The sequence below is a fragment of the Giraffa tippelskirchi genome, chromosome 13, assembly GCF_054371585.1.
Source record: "Giraffa tippelskirchi isolate mGirTip1 chromosome 13, T2T-mGirTip1v1.2.pri, whole genome shotgun sequence".
Classification (NCBI taxonomy): domain Eukaryota; kingdom Metazoa; phylum Chordata; class Mammalia; order Artiodactyla; family Giraffidae; genus Giraffa; species Giraffa tippelskirchi.
This window is the reverse complement of record NC_137287.1, coordinates 98723906-98742633: the sequence shown is the minus strand read 5'-3', so window position 1 is coordinate 98742633 and position 18728 is coordinate 98723906. Positions and strand designations below refer to the sequence as shown.

General features: G+C 44.6%; 2 protein-coding genes across 8 annotated transcripts; one reads left to right on the top strand and one right to left on the bottom strand.

The window, feature by feature from the left end:
• Positions 1-467: 467 nt before the first annotated feature.
• On the bottom strand, positions 468-3934 carry PPP1R3D (protein phosphatase 1 regulatory subunit 3D). The gene has a single exon (XM_081559363.1). It carries the CDS (start codon positions 3560-3562, stop codon positions 2666-2668), a length of 897 nt encoding a protein of 298 aa, XP_081415489.1. The 5' UTR covers positions 3563-3934; the 3' UTR covers positions 468-2665.
• Positions 3935-4004: 70 nt separating this feature from the next.
• On the top strand, positions 4005-11871 carry FAM217B (family with sequence similarity 217 member B). 7 transcript variants are annotated; one of them, XM_081559359.1, is made up of 4 exons: positions 4005-4090; positions 5639-5750; positions 5876-5957; positions 7564-11871. In XM_081559359.1, exon 4 carries the CDS (start codon positions 7568-7570, stop codon positions 8717-8719), a length of 1152 nt encoding a protein of 383 aa, XP_081415485.1. In that variant the 5' UTR covers positions 4005-4090; positions 5639-5750; positions 5876-5957; positions 7564-7567; the 3' UTR covers positions 8720-11871. The 7 variants fall into 7 exon arrangements, with proteins under 7 accessions (XP_081415485.1, XP_081415481.1, XP_081415488.1 ...); XM_081559355.1 differs by having other exon boundaries at positions 5872-5957; XM_081559362.1 differs by having other exon boundaries at positions 4005-4095.
• The last annotated feature ends 6857 nt before the right edge of the window (positions 11872-18728 follow it).

The window sequence follows — 18728 nt, the reverse complement described above, 5'->3', positions numbered from 1 at the left end:
TAAATGACATCAAATACATACAGCACCTAGCATTGTAGGCCAGCAAATAAGAGAGGACATAAGTTGGTTTCCTCCTTTCCCTGTGTTCACAGCTCTGTAATTGAGTGACAGTGACAGTCACCATTGGGGGGGGGGTGCAGATACACAGTAGTTATTCCTACATGGGCTTCAATAAGCACTAAGATGAAGTACAATAACTATTCCATCCCCTGTGTTCCTAGAGCTTTCTTCCTATGTAATACTCACCTGGCATAAAAGGATGCGTCTCAGTTTCTCAAAGACACACATGACTGTGCTGCTGAAGCTCAGGTGCCATCATAAAATGCATTTATTTATATTGGCGAGATACTAAAGATGACAGCATTCTAGGAAGGATAAGACATATATGAAATGTCTTAATCAACACATTTCTAAAGCCTTGTTTCACACTAATCAGGCCACAAGAAAAACACACTTCAACCAACAACTTGTGCACATATACTTTAATAGTGAGGCTTAGGTGAAGTCATCTTAAATGGCAGGTATTAAAATATGTTTGGAGAGACAACCCAACAACTGCACAGTTCACAACAAAACTTGAATATCTAGGGTATGTCACTGTGTTTTCAGGCCTGCAAATCTCAAGCTGTCCCAAAGCTTCTTTATTAACTAGGCAGGTATATTTAAGCTTTAAAGTTTTTAAATGTTGATCTTTTTTCAAAGGCACATGGAGGTTCTCTTAATATTGAAGATATAACATTTACTACATTTTCCGTGACCAGACCTTTTTTGGCAAATGACCTTTACACAGATTATAAGATTCTCCACATGCCTTTACATAGCAACATGTTTGCTAGCTCTTGCTCATATGTGAATGCCCTGGACAACTGCTTTGCACGCTGGGCTAGGATCCAGGGCATAGTGGCCGAGGCCCTCACGGGCTTACTGACCTAACTGGACAGTTTGTCAAACAGCAGGAAATGCGACCAGGCTTCTCTGCCTCTTGCATGTCAATGGAGTACACAGTGCTAACAGCCAGCGATTGTTCAATTCAGTCACAATGTTTTAAATCAGAGTTCCATATTCTTAGACCAGAAGGTACCAAAGAAAGCCATCTTTGTTGCTGGAATTTTTAAAACACTGAAGTTGCTATTATAACAAAAGAAATTGGTTAAAAGGCAAAATACATCCTTTGCATACTTATTTGACAAACGGTAACAAGCATTCAAATATTTAGAGTTAATTCATTGGTGACAGCTATCACAAGATTTATCACACTGTCTTCAGCTCTTGGAAACCAGCTTCCCAAGTTGGAGACCAGGTCCACGGGTTTTCACACCTCTGTGCTAGCACCTGCTGTCAGACCACCACTCAGCACCAAGAGAAATAGTCAGCCCCTCGCTGAGAGTTTTAAGTTGTTGTGACACTCTGCAAGAGACAATGGCCTTGACTTCTTGGTTGGAGAGTTAAAAGAAAAAAAAAAAGCATTTAACATTTTAAAATTGGGAAACAAGTCCAGACAAGGTTACAAAGTTATCTATCTGAAGGCACAAAGAATAAAGTTGGCAGGTAGTTGATAAAACCAGGCATATACAAATACAGCTTAAAACAGTTAAAATGTATGAATATTTGTGTATTGTTTTTCCTCCAGTCTGGTTGTTTCTGAAAATACCTGCTAGTTCCACTTGGTAATGTGACTTCTGAATGATGACTGCTGGAACCCTGGACACTTAAGAAGACATCAAGAGAGTCACCATAATCGTCAAAAAGGTTAACTGCAAAGAGTTGTTGCCCAAATGCCACAGAGTTGCCTGAAAACCGAAATAACTTAAGGCAGAATTTCTTTAAATACTAAGATAGCGCAAACCTAAACAGAATGGCCTGATAAAGTGCAGATACACAATTATCAAACATGTACAATAAAAATGCATAAAGTGCAAAGAAACACCGCAGAAGGGCCTGTTTTGCTAACTAAAAGTTCTAAGTGTTTTCCTTCTTGGCATTTGCTGATGGAGGAGACATTCAGCCTACTGGAGCAGCCTGAACTCCCAGGAATGATTGTACGATGACTGAAGAGGCATCAATTTCTTGCCTATTAATAGCTTCCCGGCTGTTAGAAGCCTACAGACATTGGCATGCAAATGTGACTTCAGGTTTTCCTTGTCCCAGGGCAGGAATGCCTCAAGGGACCATGATGGGGGTCCCAGCATATACATTCTGTTTACAGTGGGCACAAACACACAAGAATGCTTTTTGAAGCTTACTGAATTCAGCATGTTCCCAAGAAGGCATCGGCTAAGGGTAAAAGGTCGCAACATCGCAGTGATGATAAATAAGAGCTATATTCACAGAGACGCGATCAGGACACATGTAAAAGCCACAGGCTTTCCCAGCGCAGGGTGCAGGCCTTTCCAAAACCACCTGCCTGGACCTTCTGCATAAGGTCAACTCACTCGTGCATCTCTACTCACCCAGCACCCCGCCCAGCACATGACACAGCCCGGCCTTCTGGCATCGGAGGCCACGGTTTAGACCAAGTGACCCAGACATTTCAAGTAAAAGACAGCATAGGCGGGCCACAGCGAGCACACCTTGCAGCTGCGGGAAGCGAGGTCCGACGGCTCCGGCTTGGGGGTGGGGTGTGAGGCAGGGCCACCTCCCAGACGCGCGAGCCCTGCCAGGAAGCTCAGATAAAGTGGATCCAGCTCTCCTCGCACTCCCCGCGCGGCATGTGCAGTGCGTGGTTGCGGCACGTGAGACTGTAGTCGCGGCCGTCGTTGTTGTCCCAGTGCTCGGCTCCTGCCACACGGTAACGCAGCGCGAAGTGCACGCGGGAGCCGAGCTCCAGCAGGAAGGGTGGCACCGGGAAGCCGAAGGCGAAGACGTCCTCGGAGCCCCCGGCGCCTGCCGGCCCGCGCCACCGCGCCACCACTTCGTGCGCGCTGCGCCAGTCAGAGAAGGTGTAGCGCACCGCCACCTGCTTCTCGAAGGCCACGTTGCGCACGCGCACCGTGCCGCTAATGCCCAGGTCCGAGCAGGTGACGCGCTCCAGGCACACGAGCTGGCGCCCCAGGCGCTCGCCGAAGTCCGGGGCCTCGACGGGCGGCGGGAAGTCGGGCACCAGGCACTGCAGAGTGAACTCCAGGTCCTGGCTGCTGCAGCACAGGTCCGAGTTGACAGCGAGGCGCGACAGCACGTGCAGCGGCACGGACGGGTCTTCGCCCGCACTGAACACCTTGACCTGCGCCAGCTCTAGGCCCAGCGCGTCGGCAAAGCGCACGCGGTGCTGCCGGCTGCAGCCGGGTCGGCACGCAGCGCCCGGCGCGCCCGCGCCCTTCTGGCGGCGCTCGGGCGAGCTGGGCAGCGAGCGCGCACGCCGCAGGATGATGGGCCGCAGAGGGGGGTCGCAGCCGGACGGCGCGGGCGGCGGCGGCGCGCTGCCCGGGCTCGCCGGGGGCCGACAGGGCCGCGGCTCCCGGGCCGCGCCGCCGTCCAGGTCCGAGAGGCAGCTGAGGCTCCGCGGGGCGGGCTTCCGGAACCCGACGGTGGTGGGGAGGACCGCCGAGCCCTGGCCTCTGGACATGGCCCGGCCGACCGTCCGACGATGGGGAGACGGAACCGAAGGGCGGCCTCCCTCCCTACCCTGCGTCCGCTCCTTCGGTGTCCCGGGACGGGCTCAGCGACCCTGGGGAGGGTCCACTGGAACCGCCGCCTGCAGAGGACGCAGTGGGCCGGCTGCGCGCTCCCCTAGTCCGCCACCTGGTCCCTCGAGTCCTCGCCCGGGTTTTCCGATTTGGGCAGGAAAAAAAAAAGCTGGTTTCCAGGACGAACGCTTGCTCGCGCGGACGTTCCTCGGGGCCGCAGCGGAGCGCGGGGTGGCGGCGGCCTTGGGTTTCCTCCGGGTGCGGGGAAGGCGGTGTCCGCCCAGCGGCCCCTCCCCGGCCGCGCGTTACTCACCCAGCGGCGACTTGTCGGAGCAACTTCCCGGCGAGCCTCCGCCCCGCCCCTCGTGACGCGGCCCGCGCGGACTCCTGCCGCCTAGCGCAGCCCAGCGCAGCCGTCGGCCTCCCGTCCGGCCCCGCGTCACGTGTCTTCTGCGGCAGCGAAACAGGTCTGGTCAGTGTCTGCGGCCGTCCGGCCGGCGAGCCGGTCGGTCCCAGATCGGCGTCTGCTCGCGCGGAGGACCCGGAGCATGCACGCTGCGGTCCCCGGATTTCTGGGCTAATGCGGGCGGGGGAGGGGCGCACCACTCGGCCTGCTCAGGAGCCGGTCCCCGGCTCATTTTAAGCCTCGAGGGTTGCCAGCTCTCTGGACGTTTGCGCTGCAACACGGACCCTAGGCCAGACCGTGGGAGCCTGGCTGCGTAGAGGAGAAGCGTCGTGTCCCCGCGTCACCCACAATGCTTTGCCGCGGGGACCGCTGGCCCTGTCCCTGGGGGGTGGGGAGGGGGCGGTGCTGCTGCTACTGTTGTCTCCAGAGAGGCTCCAAACCAGAGAGGAAGGTATGAGAACAAGGGTTAAGACCCTGTGACAAATGATAAGGCTCCCCTTAAGCAGCCCTGGCGCTTGGGACGCATTTTTGTAGGCAGAATCCAGACTTTTAGCTTTGTTCCCGAACCATCAAGGAAACCAGAGCTTGCTTTCTGCAAGTCCTTAGGGACCCTGCAGGCTGTCACCTCTTCTCTCTCAGTAACTTTGTCCAGAAAACAGCACAGCCCAGGGTGTAAAGCTTGCCAGGTGAAATGAAGTGGAGAAGATAGGAGTGCACTTTCTAGAGAGTTCTAGAGTGTTCCTGTACCATCCAGAGGGACAAGGCAGCAGGAAAACCAGACTAATGAAGGGGGGTGATAAAGAACGTTTTCTACATCTGAAATGAATCGAGCAGTTGATTATGGTCATTCATTGTAAGGGTCCGCATGTGATTTTCCTTCTCATCATACGTACATGGACCAAAATGGCATACGTGCTTATTTTGAGAAATAACAGAGCAGAGTTTTAGGAAGGAAATAAAAGTATATAATCCCAACTCTTCCATTTTTCAGAGGCAGGGGATTTTATGGAAGAAAGAAGATTCACATTCAAATGGGGCACTTTTAGTAGGCCACTCAAGAGGGGAGAAGCAGCTTTGGGTGGTACCAATCAACAAAATGTCATAGAGAGAGAACACTGCCTGATATGTATTATACTGATAAGTTTTTCATGGACTGATGTGATAGTGAAGGCAGGAGGCCTGAAGGCGGGCCTTTCCAATGGAGTTCAAGCTCCATGAGAGCAAGATAGGTATCTAATCCTGCTGTTTTCTAGGCACTCTATTTGTGGAAGGAAGGAATGAATGAACGGACATGGGAACTTTGGAATAACAGCCAAACTTAATTAGTCCCACAGATTTCCTCAACAAATTATTTCCAAGGAGATTTTGTGTATGTGTGTGTGTGGGGAGAGAGATGAAATCCATTTATAGTAGAGTGATCTTGTATCTAATACCCACTGTGAAAAACAAACAAGCAAAATAGATTAAACCACAAATAGAAGGCAATATCCCCCCATTCAAACTTTTTATACAATTTGAATATTTAAGGACAAACAAGTGAAAAGCAGCAGGATAAGGGCGATAGGGCATTTGCAATTGATACTTACCAACACTGTTCTGTTGCTTCTAGTTCCGGTGGTAAGGCATCCTTCCCAAATATTAGAGGAGGAAAGAAGTCACTTCCCCTGCTGTCAGCATCTTCCAACAGATTGAGCAAGAATATTTCGAGCACTACAAAAAAGGTGATGTAAACTCAAGTAAAAGCTCATTTAGATTTGTTCTGGTTTTTCATGTTTCTTTCTTGTGTGTGTGTGTGTGTTCATGTGTTTAGAGTATTTATTAACTATATGTCTTTCTTTTTAGACAGTCTGTGCAACCCTAAATGATGATGAGCCATGTAACTTCTTCAAGAAAGGGAATAGGGTGAATGAATCTTATCAGAAAACCAGGTAAATAGTTTTTCATGCAATTACTTTATCTTGCAAAAGTCGCAGTAGCTCAGTTCTCCAGATTGATATGTGTGGTTGGGAGAAAAATATGTCTGTAGACAGAAGTATATACACTGTATTTCTTGTCTGACAGAAATGGTTTTAAACATTACTAGTTGGTAAAAATTCTAGGAGGTCATAATTCTTGCAGTGTTAGCAGAATCCACAATTTTGGGTAATCATCTTTCTATGTTTGTTTCCTTTTCTATGAAAAGGATACTAGTAATAACTTTTATGGATGCACATTACAGCTAGAGGTAAAAGAAAGTTTTAACAATGTGGGTTATGAGTTCTAAATCATGGTAATTACTTTATCCATTTCTTCATTTTTTCGACATTTATTGAGCACATGTTATGCTGCTGGCAATGATTTAACCTCCTCCATGTTTATTAAGAGGTGGCACATTTTCAGTAATTGCTTATTGTGGTGGAGACCTCCAGCAAATGAACCTCTGAGGTTTCCACAAAGCATGTTTACCATCCTTTTTTTTTTTAACCACACAAGACTGATGTTGCTGAGAAGTATTATTCATTTTGGTAAAATGCACTGTTCTTGGTAAATAAGTTGAAAAGAAAATATTTTCACCTCTGATATGAGAAGCTGCCTCAGAAATAAATTAGGGGAAGAATCAGTTGCTGTGCCAGTAATATGTACAGTATTCACGAGATCTGCCTTCCCACCATTCAAAGGGCAGTACCAACAAGGTCCTACTGCAGAGCACGGGGAGCTGTGTTCAAAAATATCCCAGGATAAACCACAGTGGAAAAGAATATTTAAAAAAAAAGAATGTATATATATGTATAACTGAATCACTTTGTTGTGCACCAAAAACTAACACAGCATTGAAAATCAACTATACTTCAATTTTTAAAAATGATTAAATTTTAAAGAAAATAGCATTTAAGCCTTTTTAAAAATTTATATTGTGTTATAAGGCATTGTGTGATTTTATTCCTATCCCTCTAAACACTGTTTTCCCTAGTGTGTTTTCTATTTGAAGATATTCTGACACTTTGATAAGCTTTTGGCTTAAGGTGTAGGTTGTATATGCTACAGTTTTCCTTAGGATATTTGCTGGCTCAGAGTTACCACCATCCAGCCATTAAGTTCTGTAAAATGTGTATTTTATATCCTGTCTATGTTTAATTTAAAATAGGTATATAAAAGAAAGGTGTAGATTTTACTTGTTTGTGTTATTAAACACTGCTCATCATTAACAACAGACTGAATGTTCTGCAAGAGATGTTTTTCAAAGTACACACGATAGGTTTAAGATGATAATATAAGTACTTTATGAAATGTTAGTGTTTCTCTTAAAAGCTAATATTTGATGCAAAATGAATCCATACATTTACTGCTGGCACCTGCATTATATTAATAATATTTCCTAAATAGAGTATCAAGTGGAAAACTGTCCTGTAACTTGCGAGTTTAGAGGCCTCACATTTTCTAACCCATTGTCATAGCTGAAATGTACAACTAGAAGCTTCTCTGATTCCCTTCTTAAATCATCAGAAGGGCAGTATGTGTCACATGGACTAAGAATTGCAATTTTATTTCTTGCAGCAATATGAATGCAGGCCCATCTCGGAATAAAGTACAGCATCCCAAGAATTCCAGAAAAAGACAGAGTAAACCCCAAGTCCCCCACGTTTCTTCCCAGCTGAAAAGCAGTCTCAGAGGAGGTGTCCCCCAACTGACTAAGGATAAGCTGAAGGAAAGCATTTCCCCAGAAGGAAACCCTGAAAGGAGTCCCCTCGGCCCCACGTGTCGGGGGCCCTCGGGGAACAAGCTGTTTCTGGACTTTCAGTCCATGAAAATCATCAAAGAAGATGCCGAGGAGGAGGACAGTGCCAGTGACCTCTCTGATTCAGAAAGGATCGCCATCCCCCCATCCCCCCTCACGCCTCCTGATCTTCACCTTCGAGCAGAAGAGATCGACCCGGTTCACTTCGATCTGCACCCAGGGCAGGGCCCCACCCGGCCCGAATACTGTTACCCCGACTTCCTCCCGCCCCCGTGCAACTCCTGGGACCTGCGGGACATGGCCATGCTCCTGCACTCCGAACGCAGGACAGAGGCTGTGCCCATAACTGGGGGGCTCCTGGGCAAGTACGTCGACAGGCTCGTCCAGCTCGAGTGGCTGCAGATCCAGACCATCCAGTGCGAGAAAGGCAAGGTGGCCAAAGGGAGGCCTCCCACTGCCCCTGGGACCTCGGGGGCCCTGAAGAGCCCCGGGAGAACCAAGCTGATTCCCAGTGCTCTGTCCAGGCCTCAGCAGGAAGGGCCTCCGAAGTCAGGCCTTTCACGAAAGAAAGACACGCTCTGCGAGGAAGTCCATCCATTCTATTACACTGGTGAGGCTTCCCCCAGACCCGTCGATGTGCTGAGCAGTAGCCGATTATGTTCTCAGAAGCAAACCCTGGATGTGCAGACAGAGAAGAAGAAAAAGAAATCCAACAAGAGCTCCAGCCTGCAGCCCTGGGACTTACCCTACGGGGACGGTGGCCCCAAGATTGAGAGCAATGGGAACCTCCGTGCACCCCGGCCACCGGCCGTGATCCTGGATCCCGCGGACAGCTGCAGGGCCGCCCGGGCACCAGCACACACAGGTCTTAAGAAGAAGGGAAATGTGAGTAACTGTGCTCATGCCACGATAGCCAGCGAGAAAAAGCTCAAAACGAACGGAGGAAAGCAAAACACGTACAAATTCAAGAAATAACTGAGATGATGAGTTGCAAGGACCTGCAGATGACTCAGTATTAAAGCTCTTCCTAAAGTTCCCCTCCAGTGAATTGTAAGAGACTTTGGGTTTACTGACCTTGAAGGGGTGGACAGTTCTTTAGTCCACCCACCCTCACCTCTACCCCGGCCACACGGGGCTGTTTTCAAAGAAAGAAGTCTTTATGTAATCATACTTTGTGTTGACAGTCTTAGGCAAACTTGAGGTAAACATCAGGCAAAGTCTGTGCCACAGAAAGAAATAAAACCACCGCTCTCTAGCGGAACTTGAGTGAACTCCACTTCTGAAACCTCACCAGGCTAGATACAGCACATGTGAGCTAGTGGGTATGGCTTCAAACAGTAGAGAATCCTGAGTGTCTGAGTCAAGGCTCTCTGCGCCCTGGCCGTAAAGGATTCAAACAGAAGTTCTGGCTGTTTCACCCCAGGGGAAGCTTGGGCCCTTCCTCAACAGCATCTGTTTTGAGCAAAGTCATTTATCACTAAGTTTCCTGCTCTTGGGAGACAGTGGAATCTAGGGCTTTCATGCCCTTTCCCTAACATGGGTTTTTTTTTGTTTTTTTTTTAAGAAGGCTTTTTAGAGGTGGTGTGAAGTCAATTTTTTGTATTCTGTCAGCATGCAGACTTCATCCCAGTGGAGGTTGGTGGGTCTAAGCGTGGTTGTTGGCATGTGGTGGAAGGAAGAATGAAATGTTGACACCTGGAATTCCTAGCGGGTGGCGTCTCTGAAGAGGTGCCACAGGTAAACCGCCTTTTAGAGTTTGCAAATGCAGGGCCTATAATCAGACAGATACACACAGAACCACTTTGAGTGGAACCCTTATTACATTCCTAATTTGGGACCTGGCCCCTGTCGTTAAAATGATGATCTGTCTTCATTTGCAAGAGCAGAACTTTATAATCTTGCTGGGGGTGGGGGGAGCATGACTAAAGTTACTGAATGAATGTCTTCACATCCGTACATTGCCATGTGGCTTCCTGACTCTCCTAAATGCTTCTTATTTAACTGCTGTTAAGTCACAGAGATAGAAGGCAGGAGGAGAAGGGGACGACAGAGAATGAGATGGTTGGATGGCATCACTGACTCGATGGACATGAGTTTGAGCAAGCTCCGGGAGTTGGTGATGGACAGGGAAGCCTGGCGTGCTGCAGTCCATGGGGTCGCAAAGAGTCAGACATGACTGAGCGACTGAACTGAACTAAAGTCACATCTACTTGTCCCTATGGTTGTGTGAGGAGATTGCTCTTGATATTATTGTAAAAATCTTTAAAACCTTTGGTTGACAATTTTTGATGTACAGTATGTTTTAATGACTATAGCTGATTTTATTCCTTCAAACGATTCTTCTGTTTCTCTTTATATATATATTTCTGTTTTTTCATCTTTGGGGCAAATGAAAAACTTGGCACATTTCATTTGAAAATATTTACCAACTGGCAGACTTTTCACCCAGCAATTCACATCCAAGTCACTGTTTAAGTTAACATAAAGACAAAATGCATTTATACATAATCAAAATAATAGGCCAAAATTGAATATTAAGATGCTATATGAAAATTTGACCTTAATCTTATTAAACAACAAAAATGTTTATGGTAGTCCTTTTAAGACTTTATTTCCAGATTCCCTCTTACATTCTTTCTTCCTCACACTGCCCTACTGGAGAAAGCACTGGTTACGGTAAGATCTTAGGCCTTTTTATAAATGAACAAAAGATGTGTATCTGGCCAGCATCACTTCTGTGGTTTACAGTTATACTGTAACATTTGTACTCAGAGTAAGTATGGTATTTTGAAAACATAGTGTTATTCATAACTTTTCCTTCCTGTGGATCCTGAGCTTTCCCCTTCAATGGCCCTGCTTCTGTGAGCACTGATAGGCGAGTCCTGTCTACACCCCACTCATGATTTCTTTTTCTGCTAGATGTTCATGCAGCTCTGTATGAAGTTTCAGGGCCAATAAATCTCTGTAAACATGTTACATACACATATATGATCCTGATATTAATCCTGATGGAAACCCAGGGTTTATGCTGAGCTGCTGCCTCTCGCAGTAACATACCTGTGGAGGAGATCTGGACGGTGACATGGTTTACCTTTCCTGCCCTCATGGATGTCTGAGCTGATTAAGAAATGTTGAGGTAACGCCTCGGATGTTACATTTGTTCATTGCTCTTTGACTTGGTTGCTTAATTAGGAAGCATAGTTATAATGTCACAAGTTAGGACAGTTTGAAAAGCCTGAAAAAGTGACTTTGCTTGTTTACTTTTTTGCCTCTGGTTGGTAATTTTAAGAGACATTATTGTGATTGGATCAGAGCTCCTAATGAATATAAGTTCATTACAGAGCAGAAGCACACTTCTGTGATTTCTGATGTGCACATCGTAATGCACTAAATGCTGCAGATAAAAATCTTGCCACTTGAGCAGACCACATTACAGAGTTGAGTCATGAACTCATTCAGTCCATCAGATCAAAGCCATGGAACCTTGTGACATGAAGTCACTGTATTCCTAAGAAGTGCCTGTCATTTCTGTGCAGTTGTTTGCACACATATTGCATTTAAACCAATTAAAGTAACCAATAAAATGGTAGAAAAAAAAAGAAACAACCCCAAAGTTTAGAAAAAGTGCTAAGAATTGTTTCAGCCTTGGCATCAGGGGGAAAAGTTGTAAAAACTACAAAAGTGAACTACAAAAATATATCAATATTAGCTACAATTGTTTAGGTTGGGACTATTTCTCTTAAATGACTATAAACTGACTGAAAGTTTGTAACTTAACTGGGATTGCATGGGGTTGGCAACCTATGACAAAAAAGATGGGGGAAGAGGGTGTCACTGGTTTGTAGTGGTTATTGGGCCTATTTGGTTAATTTCCAGAGAGAAGGATTTCTACTATTCACGTTTAAATATCATATATTTCCTCTTTCCTTTGTGCTCATTTACAAGAGTAGTAAAACAAAAATATAAATCTCTTGGTGGTACTGTATTTCAAGGTAATAAAGAAGCAGTATTTATTATTTATTCATGAACATGTACAGAGCACCATTCAGCATGTTTGTTATTTGCTATGTAATTATTGTATGCTTGGTTTTGTATATAATAAAACAACACACATAGGTTTTTGTGAATCTGGGCTTTTTCCTTCCTTGAGATCAATTGAACATCAGGAAAACACTATGTGGATTTTTCTGGTGTGGTTTTTATTTGCTTTTTATGCAGTTCTATTTCAGAGTTTGTCTTCGTTCTCCCTGATTAGTTCAAAAAACTGCTGAGGGGGAAATTCTGTCCCAATTACTTTCTTAATTCTGAGCAGCAGATGTGACAACAGGACTAGACGCATCTGAGGAAGATTTCTAGCTGCACCTTTCCTGAGTCCCTCTTATTATCCCCAAGGGTGGTTAGGGACACAGATAGAAATTCAATAAAATTAATATGTTAGAAATAAATTGCATTTTAATGTACATGTCCAGAAACGAGCCCTGTGTCTTTCGAGGGAGTCCCCAGGTTAGGAAATAGCAATTGTGAGCAGCTACTGTTGTAAACATTGTGAAAATCTTTTTGTTCCTCTTTCTAAATTCACTCTTACAATGAGGTGCCCTCTTTTGGGTCTGCCAAACAGTGGCAGTTTAAAAAGAATAATTTTGGGGGCGTTAAGAAACAAGTTCACTGAGTAAATTTAAATCTTACTGGCTTTATCCTGTGATTAATGAATTGACAGCATCCAACCTAGCAGACAGACAGGAGCTGTGAGAGAGGAGCTGTACAAAATGGAACCTTTACAAGCAGAAGGGACAGGACAAGAAAGTTATACCAGCAAAGAGCAGATTGGTTGTGACAAAGTCACCTTCCTTCAGGGGCCAGGATGGCAAGGGGCAACCAGGCAGATGACTTACCTGACTAGGCTATTCCTGATGGACTGGCTTACGGTTCCATTTCAGGAGAGCCGAAACGGTAAGTCTCAGTTGGGTGAAGTGGGGCTTAGCGTAAGGGACTCATTTGGGGCTTGCTGTCTCATTCTTAACAGGGGGTTTACAAATAACTGTTTAATAGTTTGAAAATGAACCATGCTGGTGGTTTCACATCATTAGTTTGTACATAAAATGGTAGATTATTTTTGGATGTGGCAATTTTCCTATCCACAAGGTGGCGACTAATCCTTTTCAGGCAGCATTGAATTGATTCTGTGATGCTTTCTGATCAAATGAAAGATTTCTATTGTGCTCCAAAAGATGTGGGGAGGAAGGAGGACTGTTTGATTTCAGAAACAAGAAAATTTTAAGTTTTTCTTTGAAAGATTTGAGAACTCATTTGAGCAAAAATCAATTTGTATTGGGCAATACCAAAGGCTTAGAGGTTAGGAGCACTTCCCAGACAGGACCTGAAGGCAAGGAGAAGATGCAAAACAAGGGAACCATTTGATTGGCTGTGGCTTAAGTGGTTGCACCATTTGGGAAACCCTGATTGGCTGTTTGTGATTGGGTTAATAAATGCCTCTTACTCTTGAGGCATTTATAGGAAATACTGCACTTAGGGTTTGGTTTCATCTGGTAGGCAAGGAAAGGGTAAAAACCGCCTCAGTCCAAAAGCCTCCTTGCATCATTACTTTGACATCATAAAACACTGTTTATAGAACAATGCTCAATGAAGAAACATAAATCATTCCTTTTATAAAAATCTTCATAGAGACTCAAAAGATCCAATTCATACATCTCTGTCCTCAGCAATTTGATGTTTAAGAGATTAACTGAGATAATTCTGGAAAATATATTTGGAATTTTAAAAATGGGATAGTCATATATATCATTGTCCCAGCTTGTAAGATATTTTAGAGAAAACTAATGATGCATATTTAACTTTTGATTCCATTCAGCTAGCACTATTCTATGCTTGTTCCTCATATTCTGAGCCCCACTTCAGACCCACTGAATCTGAAGGAGTTCAGAACACACCATATATGCCAAAATCGCTCTGGCATAGGGATGATTTTGAGTTAAAGGCATTTGAAAGACAGCAAATATAAGAAAAACACTCTTATCTTCATTCTTTTCTTTAAAGGCTGGAGATAAAATTCCTGTAAGATGTGTTCCCCATACCAGGAGGAAAGCAACATATTTATCATCAGGGATGAGAAGTTGAGGCTGAGAGAATTCTACACAAATTTTTATTTGTTCAAACAATACTCATCATCTCATCTCCCCTCAGTTTTATCACTTTTTCACTTTGTTCAACCTAATATGAGAGCAAGTGTTGCCATTTCTCTGGGTCTTCATTCTTCATGAAGTCTAGTGTGTCATGTATTAATACTAAATAAATTGGTGTGCTTTTCTTCTGCTGACCTGTCTCTTGTCAGTGTAGCTGTCAGGCCCAATTAAAAAAAACTGTAAGAGGGTGAAGGAGGGCAGAATCTGCCATCCGAAAATACGCCTCATTGGTGTGAGGATTGTTTTCTACACCGGTTATTTTTAAGAAACAGCAGATACTGGAGAGGCTCTGTAAACTGAGAAATTACCTTTTAGTAAAAGACATTTAGATTTGTAAGGGAAATCTCCATTTGTAAGGGTGTCTTCCTGTCTGTATCTGGAAGAGAAGGATGAACTAAATCTAGAAATTTCAGAAATTCCTATTCATCTTATCAACTCTCATCATATTAAGGCAGGAGTTAAATCTGCCTAACAACTATACTCTGATTTTCTGTGCTTTTCCTGACAACCTCCTGTCATTCACACCCCCAAACCCAAACGTCCTTTTTCCTCTTTGGCTGGAGATGTTATTTCTGGCAGTTTGGTCTTTTCTGGGTGTTCCTCACATTACCAAGTGGAACTCTTTTATGAGAGTTCCTCACTTTTCCTGAGTCTCTCCCACGTATACAGGGCACACCCAGGTTACTAAACTTTTGTTGGTTTTTCTCTTGTTAATCTATCTTTTGTTACGAGGGATCTCAGCCAACAGGCTAGAAGGGCAGGGGAAACATTATTTTCCTTCCCCATGAGGGTAAAGGTAAACGTTGACCTCCAGAATCAGAAGATGCATTTTAAGATCTCTGGAGGTTAAAGTCTGAGAAGTATGCCTTTATGGCACTTTAAGTCTATGAGGTTGAACTGGCTGCTCTCACAGCATTCCACCTGCCGGACCAGTCGCCTCTCGTGCTCTGGCCACAAAGTCTTCTGCTTGCCTCACTCTGCTTTCTCGAGGGTTTAAAGGCACCTAGCTGGCTCTTTACCTCAAGAATAGGTCACTTGTTGGACATTAAAAAAGAAGGAAATTTTGCTGTTTGCAACCACATGGATGGACCTGAAGGGCATTGTGCATAGTGAAATAAGTCAGACAGAGAGAAATACTGTATGATTTCAGTTATATGTGGAATCTAATATAACCAACTAGTGACTATAACAACAACAAAAAAAGAAGCAGACTGACAGATACAGAGAGCAATCTAGTGCTTACCAGTGGGGAGAAGGCAATGGCAACCCACTCCGGTACTCTTGCCTGGAAAATCCCATGGATGGAAGAGCCTAGTAGGCTGCAGACCATGGGGTTGCAAAGAGTCGGACACAACTAAGCAACTAACACACACATACACACACACACAAATTAAATGAATGATCCACCAAGTTTAATTGAAATATATTCTAATTTAAAAAGAAGCATATATTTTTCACTCAATAGGATGATTTTGATGTGAGAAGACAAAGTAAACAGCCTCAAATCTTTCTTTTTCTCTTTCTTTTTTTTTTTTTATTTTATAAATTTATTTATTTTAGTTGGGGGCTAATTACTTTACAATATTGTAATAGTTTTTTTTTATTATCTTTTTTTTATTATCTTTTTTATTATCTTACTTTCTTTTTATTATCTCCCTTCTTGTTCCCCACAAAAGCCCAGAAACATCCACATACATAAACAACTCAAGAAAGAGCTTGGTAACTCCACTATCAATATTATTAGTTTTAGAATATATTTGCAAAAAGTGAAAAATACTCCAATCTGTTGTATTTGGCAGCATTTCCCTGCCCAATTGCTCATCTACAACAATTAGCTGAACAAATAGGGACAAGAAATTAAAACCTCTCAAAGGAAATTTTCCAACCAGTTCTTGGGGGAGGACTTGGAATACTGAAATGTAAGGAACCACTTCTGATCAACCTGAGTGACTTGAGTCACTGAAAATAGATCCAGAAATACAAATGATGGATTATTTTATTCCATGTGAAATCTAACAAACATTAGATGTGTTGGCTCCTACTCGTGTTAGACACTGGGCTACAAGTAGATACACAATATTGATGTTGGGGTAAAACGACACAATAATAACTTGGATTTGTTACTGCTGGAGTCAAAATCACTTAATGATTTTCCTCCCAACACTGTATTATAAAAAATTTTGAACATACGGAAAAGTTGAACCATGCAGGGAATACCCACAAGCTTAGTACCCAGATTCCAGGTCCTGTCTGTTCATCCTCCGTCTGTCCGTCCTCTTCTAGGAGCCTGGCTACCCTGTTTCTGTGTCTCTGGGCTCTCTCCAGAGCCTCCATGTAGTTGTTGTTTTACATGTTGTTGAAAGGGGATCATTCCTCAAGGCAGGGCTGGGCTTGTAGGAACCATCTCCTTATTTCTCTAAGCACAGCCCTTCCTTGAGTTGTCCCTGGAGGCTGTTCTCAGAAGTTAAGCTTTTTGCACCGCTGTGAAGAAATGGACTATCCTCTCTCCAGCTCCCACCAACACAGGAGGGCGTGGCTGGGGTGGTCCCCCTTGGACACGTCCCCTCCCTCCCTCTTCTCTTTCCAGGTGGTCACTGAGGTTGGCTCCCCTCTGTAGAGAGGGCATCTAAATGTCTCCGTGCCTGGGGGGGGTGTCCTCCCCCTTCCTGCAGCAGCATCCCTCTGGGAAGGCAGGAAGAAGGCTGGTACCGGATCATTTCGTCTTCCATGTTGACTTGACCCACAGCAGAAACTGTCTCCTCGCCATGCCAAATGGAGGAAGGGATGGGCACTTTTGTGTTATCCTTCTCTGAGTCCTGCTGTCCACTACAAGGCCCTCATCTCAGATGGGCACAGGGCCACTGACCAAGCAGAAGTTGGAGTTGAGGGAGTGGGGACCCTCCTGTGAGACCAGTGATTCTCAGGAAGCTCCCTTCACATTCACTGGAGAAATCCATCCCCCTCCATCCTCTACCCACCTCTACCCCAGACCCCTACCCCTCCTCACACCCCCCTCCACTTTCTGAGGTGGAGAGAAAGCATCTCATGTGTCTGCAGCAGGGAGGGTGGGATCGGCCCTCAGTGTAATTAAGGCCCAAGGAGGCCAGCTGCCCCTGCCCTGACTCCTGACTGGTGGGCAGGGCTGTACCAAGAGACTGGGCTACAGTGCAGGCTGGGTGTGACAGGGTCGGTTCTGCCATTCAGGGGATGCCAGAGGGGTCTGGTCCTGACTCTTGGTATCTCTTTAGAATGTTGTGAATTGATTGCTTCTTTGCTCTCAGTGAAGGGCTCTACTCACCACTTTCTGGGCAAGTAGAAACCTCCTGGACAACAGGCTTTTCCTGAAAAGATGGAAAATGAACCCGATTAGGTTGTCTTGACTGACAACTCTGAAAATGCAGCTCACTGCATACCTGTGCCTGGCATTTTCAGGAACCTGAAGGACGAAGATAATTCAAGACAAAACTAGTCCTTGCTTAGAAGCAGTCATGATGCATTTATACTATAAAAAATACTGAGAACTTGAAGTGGGTTGGGTTCTCCTCAATGCCCAAGGTGAGAATGTAGACTAGAATGTAGACTATTAATTCTCACCCTAACCTTCCTTTTAATCAAGTGACTTTGATCTCATCATCACTTTCTTCATTTACGTTTTCATTGAGCTGGGAGCTGTCACCTTGTGGCCATAAGGTATTACTGCACTTCTAAGAACACAGGAACACCGACATCTTCTTTAGAATCATGGATACACAGAACAGAAAGAGAAACTTGACATCTTGGAGCTCTGACTCACCTAAGACATGTGGTAGGTGAAGCCCAGAGTCACCAGCCGAGTGAGTTACACAGCCTGAGAAGGATTGTCTTGTGGGAAATTGGCTTCTTGATCAGTTTTAAATGTTTGAGAGTGTTGAAAATTTGGTTGTTTTTAATATATTAAAATACCAATTTTTTACAACTTAAAGCAATATAAAAGTGAAACCCTTTGATTACATTCTCTGGCCCCTCTCTGGAACTCGGCAGGCCAACACACTGTCTTTATTTTTTTCTTTTTAAGTTTTATTTATCTTTTAATTGGAGGAAAATTGCTTTACAAGGTTGTGTTGGTTTCTGCCTTTTTAAAAGTTTTTTTTAATTGGAGGGAAATTGCTTTACACACTGTCTTTCTTGATCAACATTATCAGCCCCAGTATTAGGGGTGTACAACATGCGTCTCTCACAAACATTCCACATGGCTTAGCTTACTTACCTGACCTATAAGTTCTGAATTCATGACTTTAACAGGTTTTTCAATAGACCAGTTCAGGTCAGTTGCTTAGTCATGTCCGACTCTTTGCGACCCCATGAACCGCAGCACGCCAGGCCTCCCTGTCCATCACCAACTCCCAGAGTTTACCCAAACTCATGTCCACTGAGTCGGTGATGCCATCCAACCATCTCATCCTCTGTCATCCCCTTCTCCTCCTGCCCTCAATCTTCCCCAGCGTCAGGGTCTTTTTCAATGAGTCAGTTCTTCACATCAGGTGGCCAAAGTATTGGTGTTTCAGCTTCAACATCAGTCCTTCCAATGAACACCCAGGACTGATCTCCTTTACGATGGACTGGTTAGATCTCCTTGCAGTCCAAGGGACTTTCAAGAGGCTTCTCCAGCACCACAGTTCAAAAGCATCAATTCTTCTGTGCTCAGCTTTATTTATAGTCCAACTCTCACATCCACACATGAATAAAAATATCCATCTTGAAAGTAAATGCAAGATTTATTCAAAGTCGTAAATTTGATAATTATT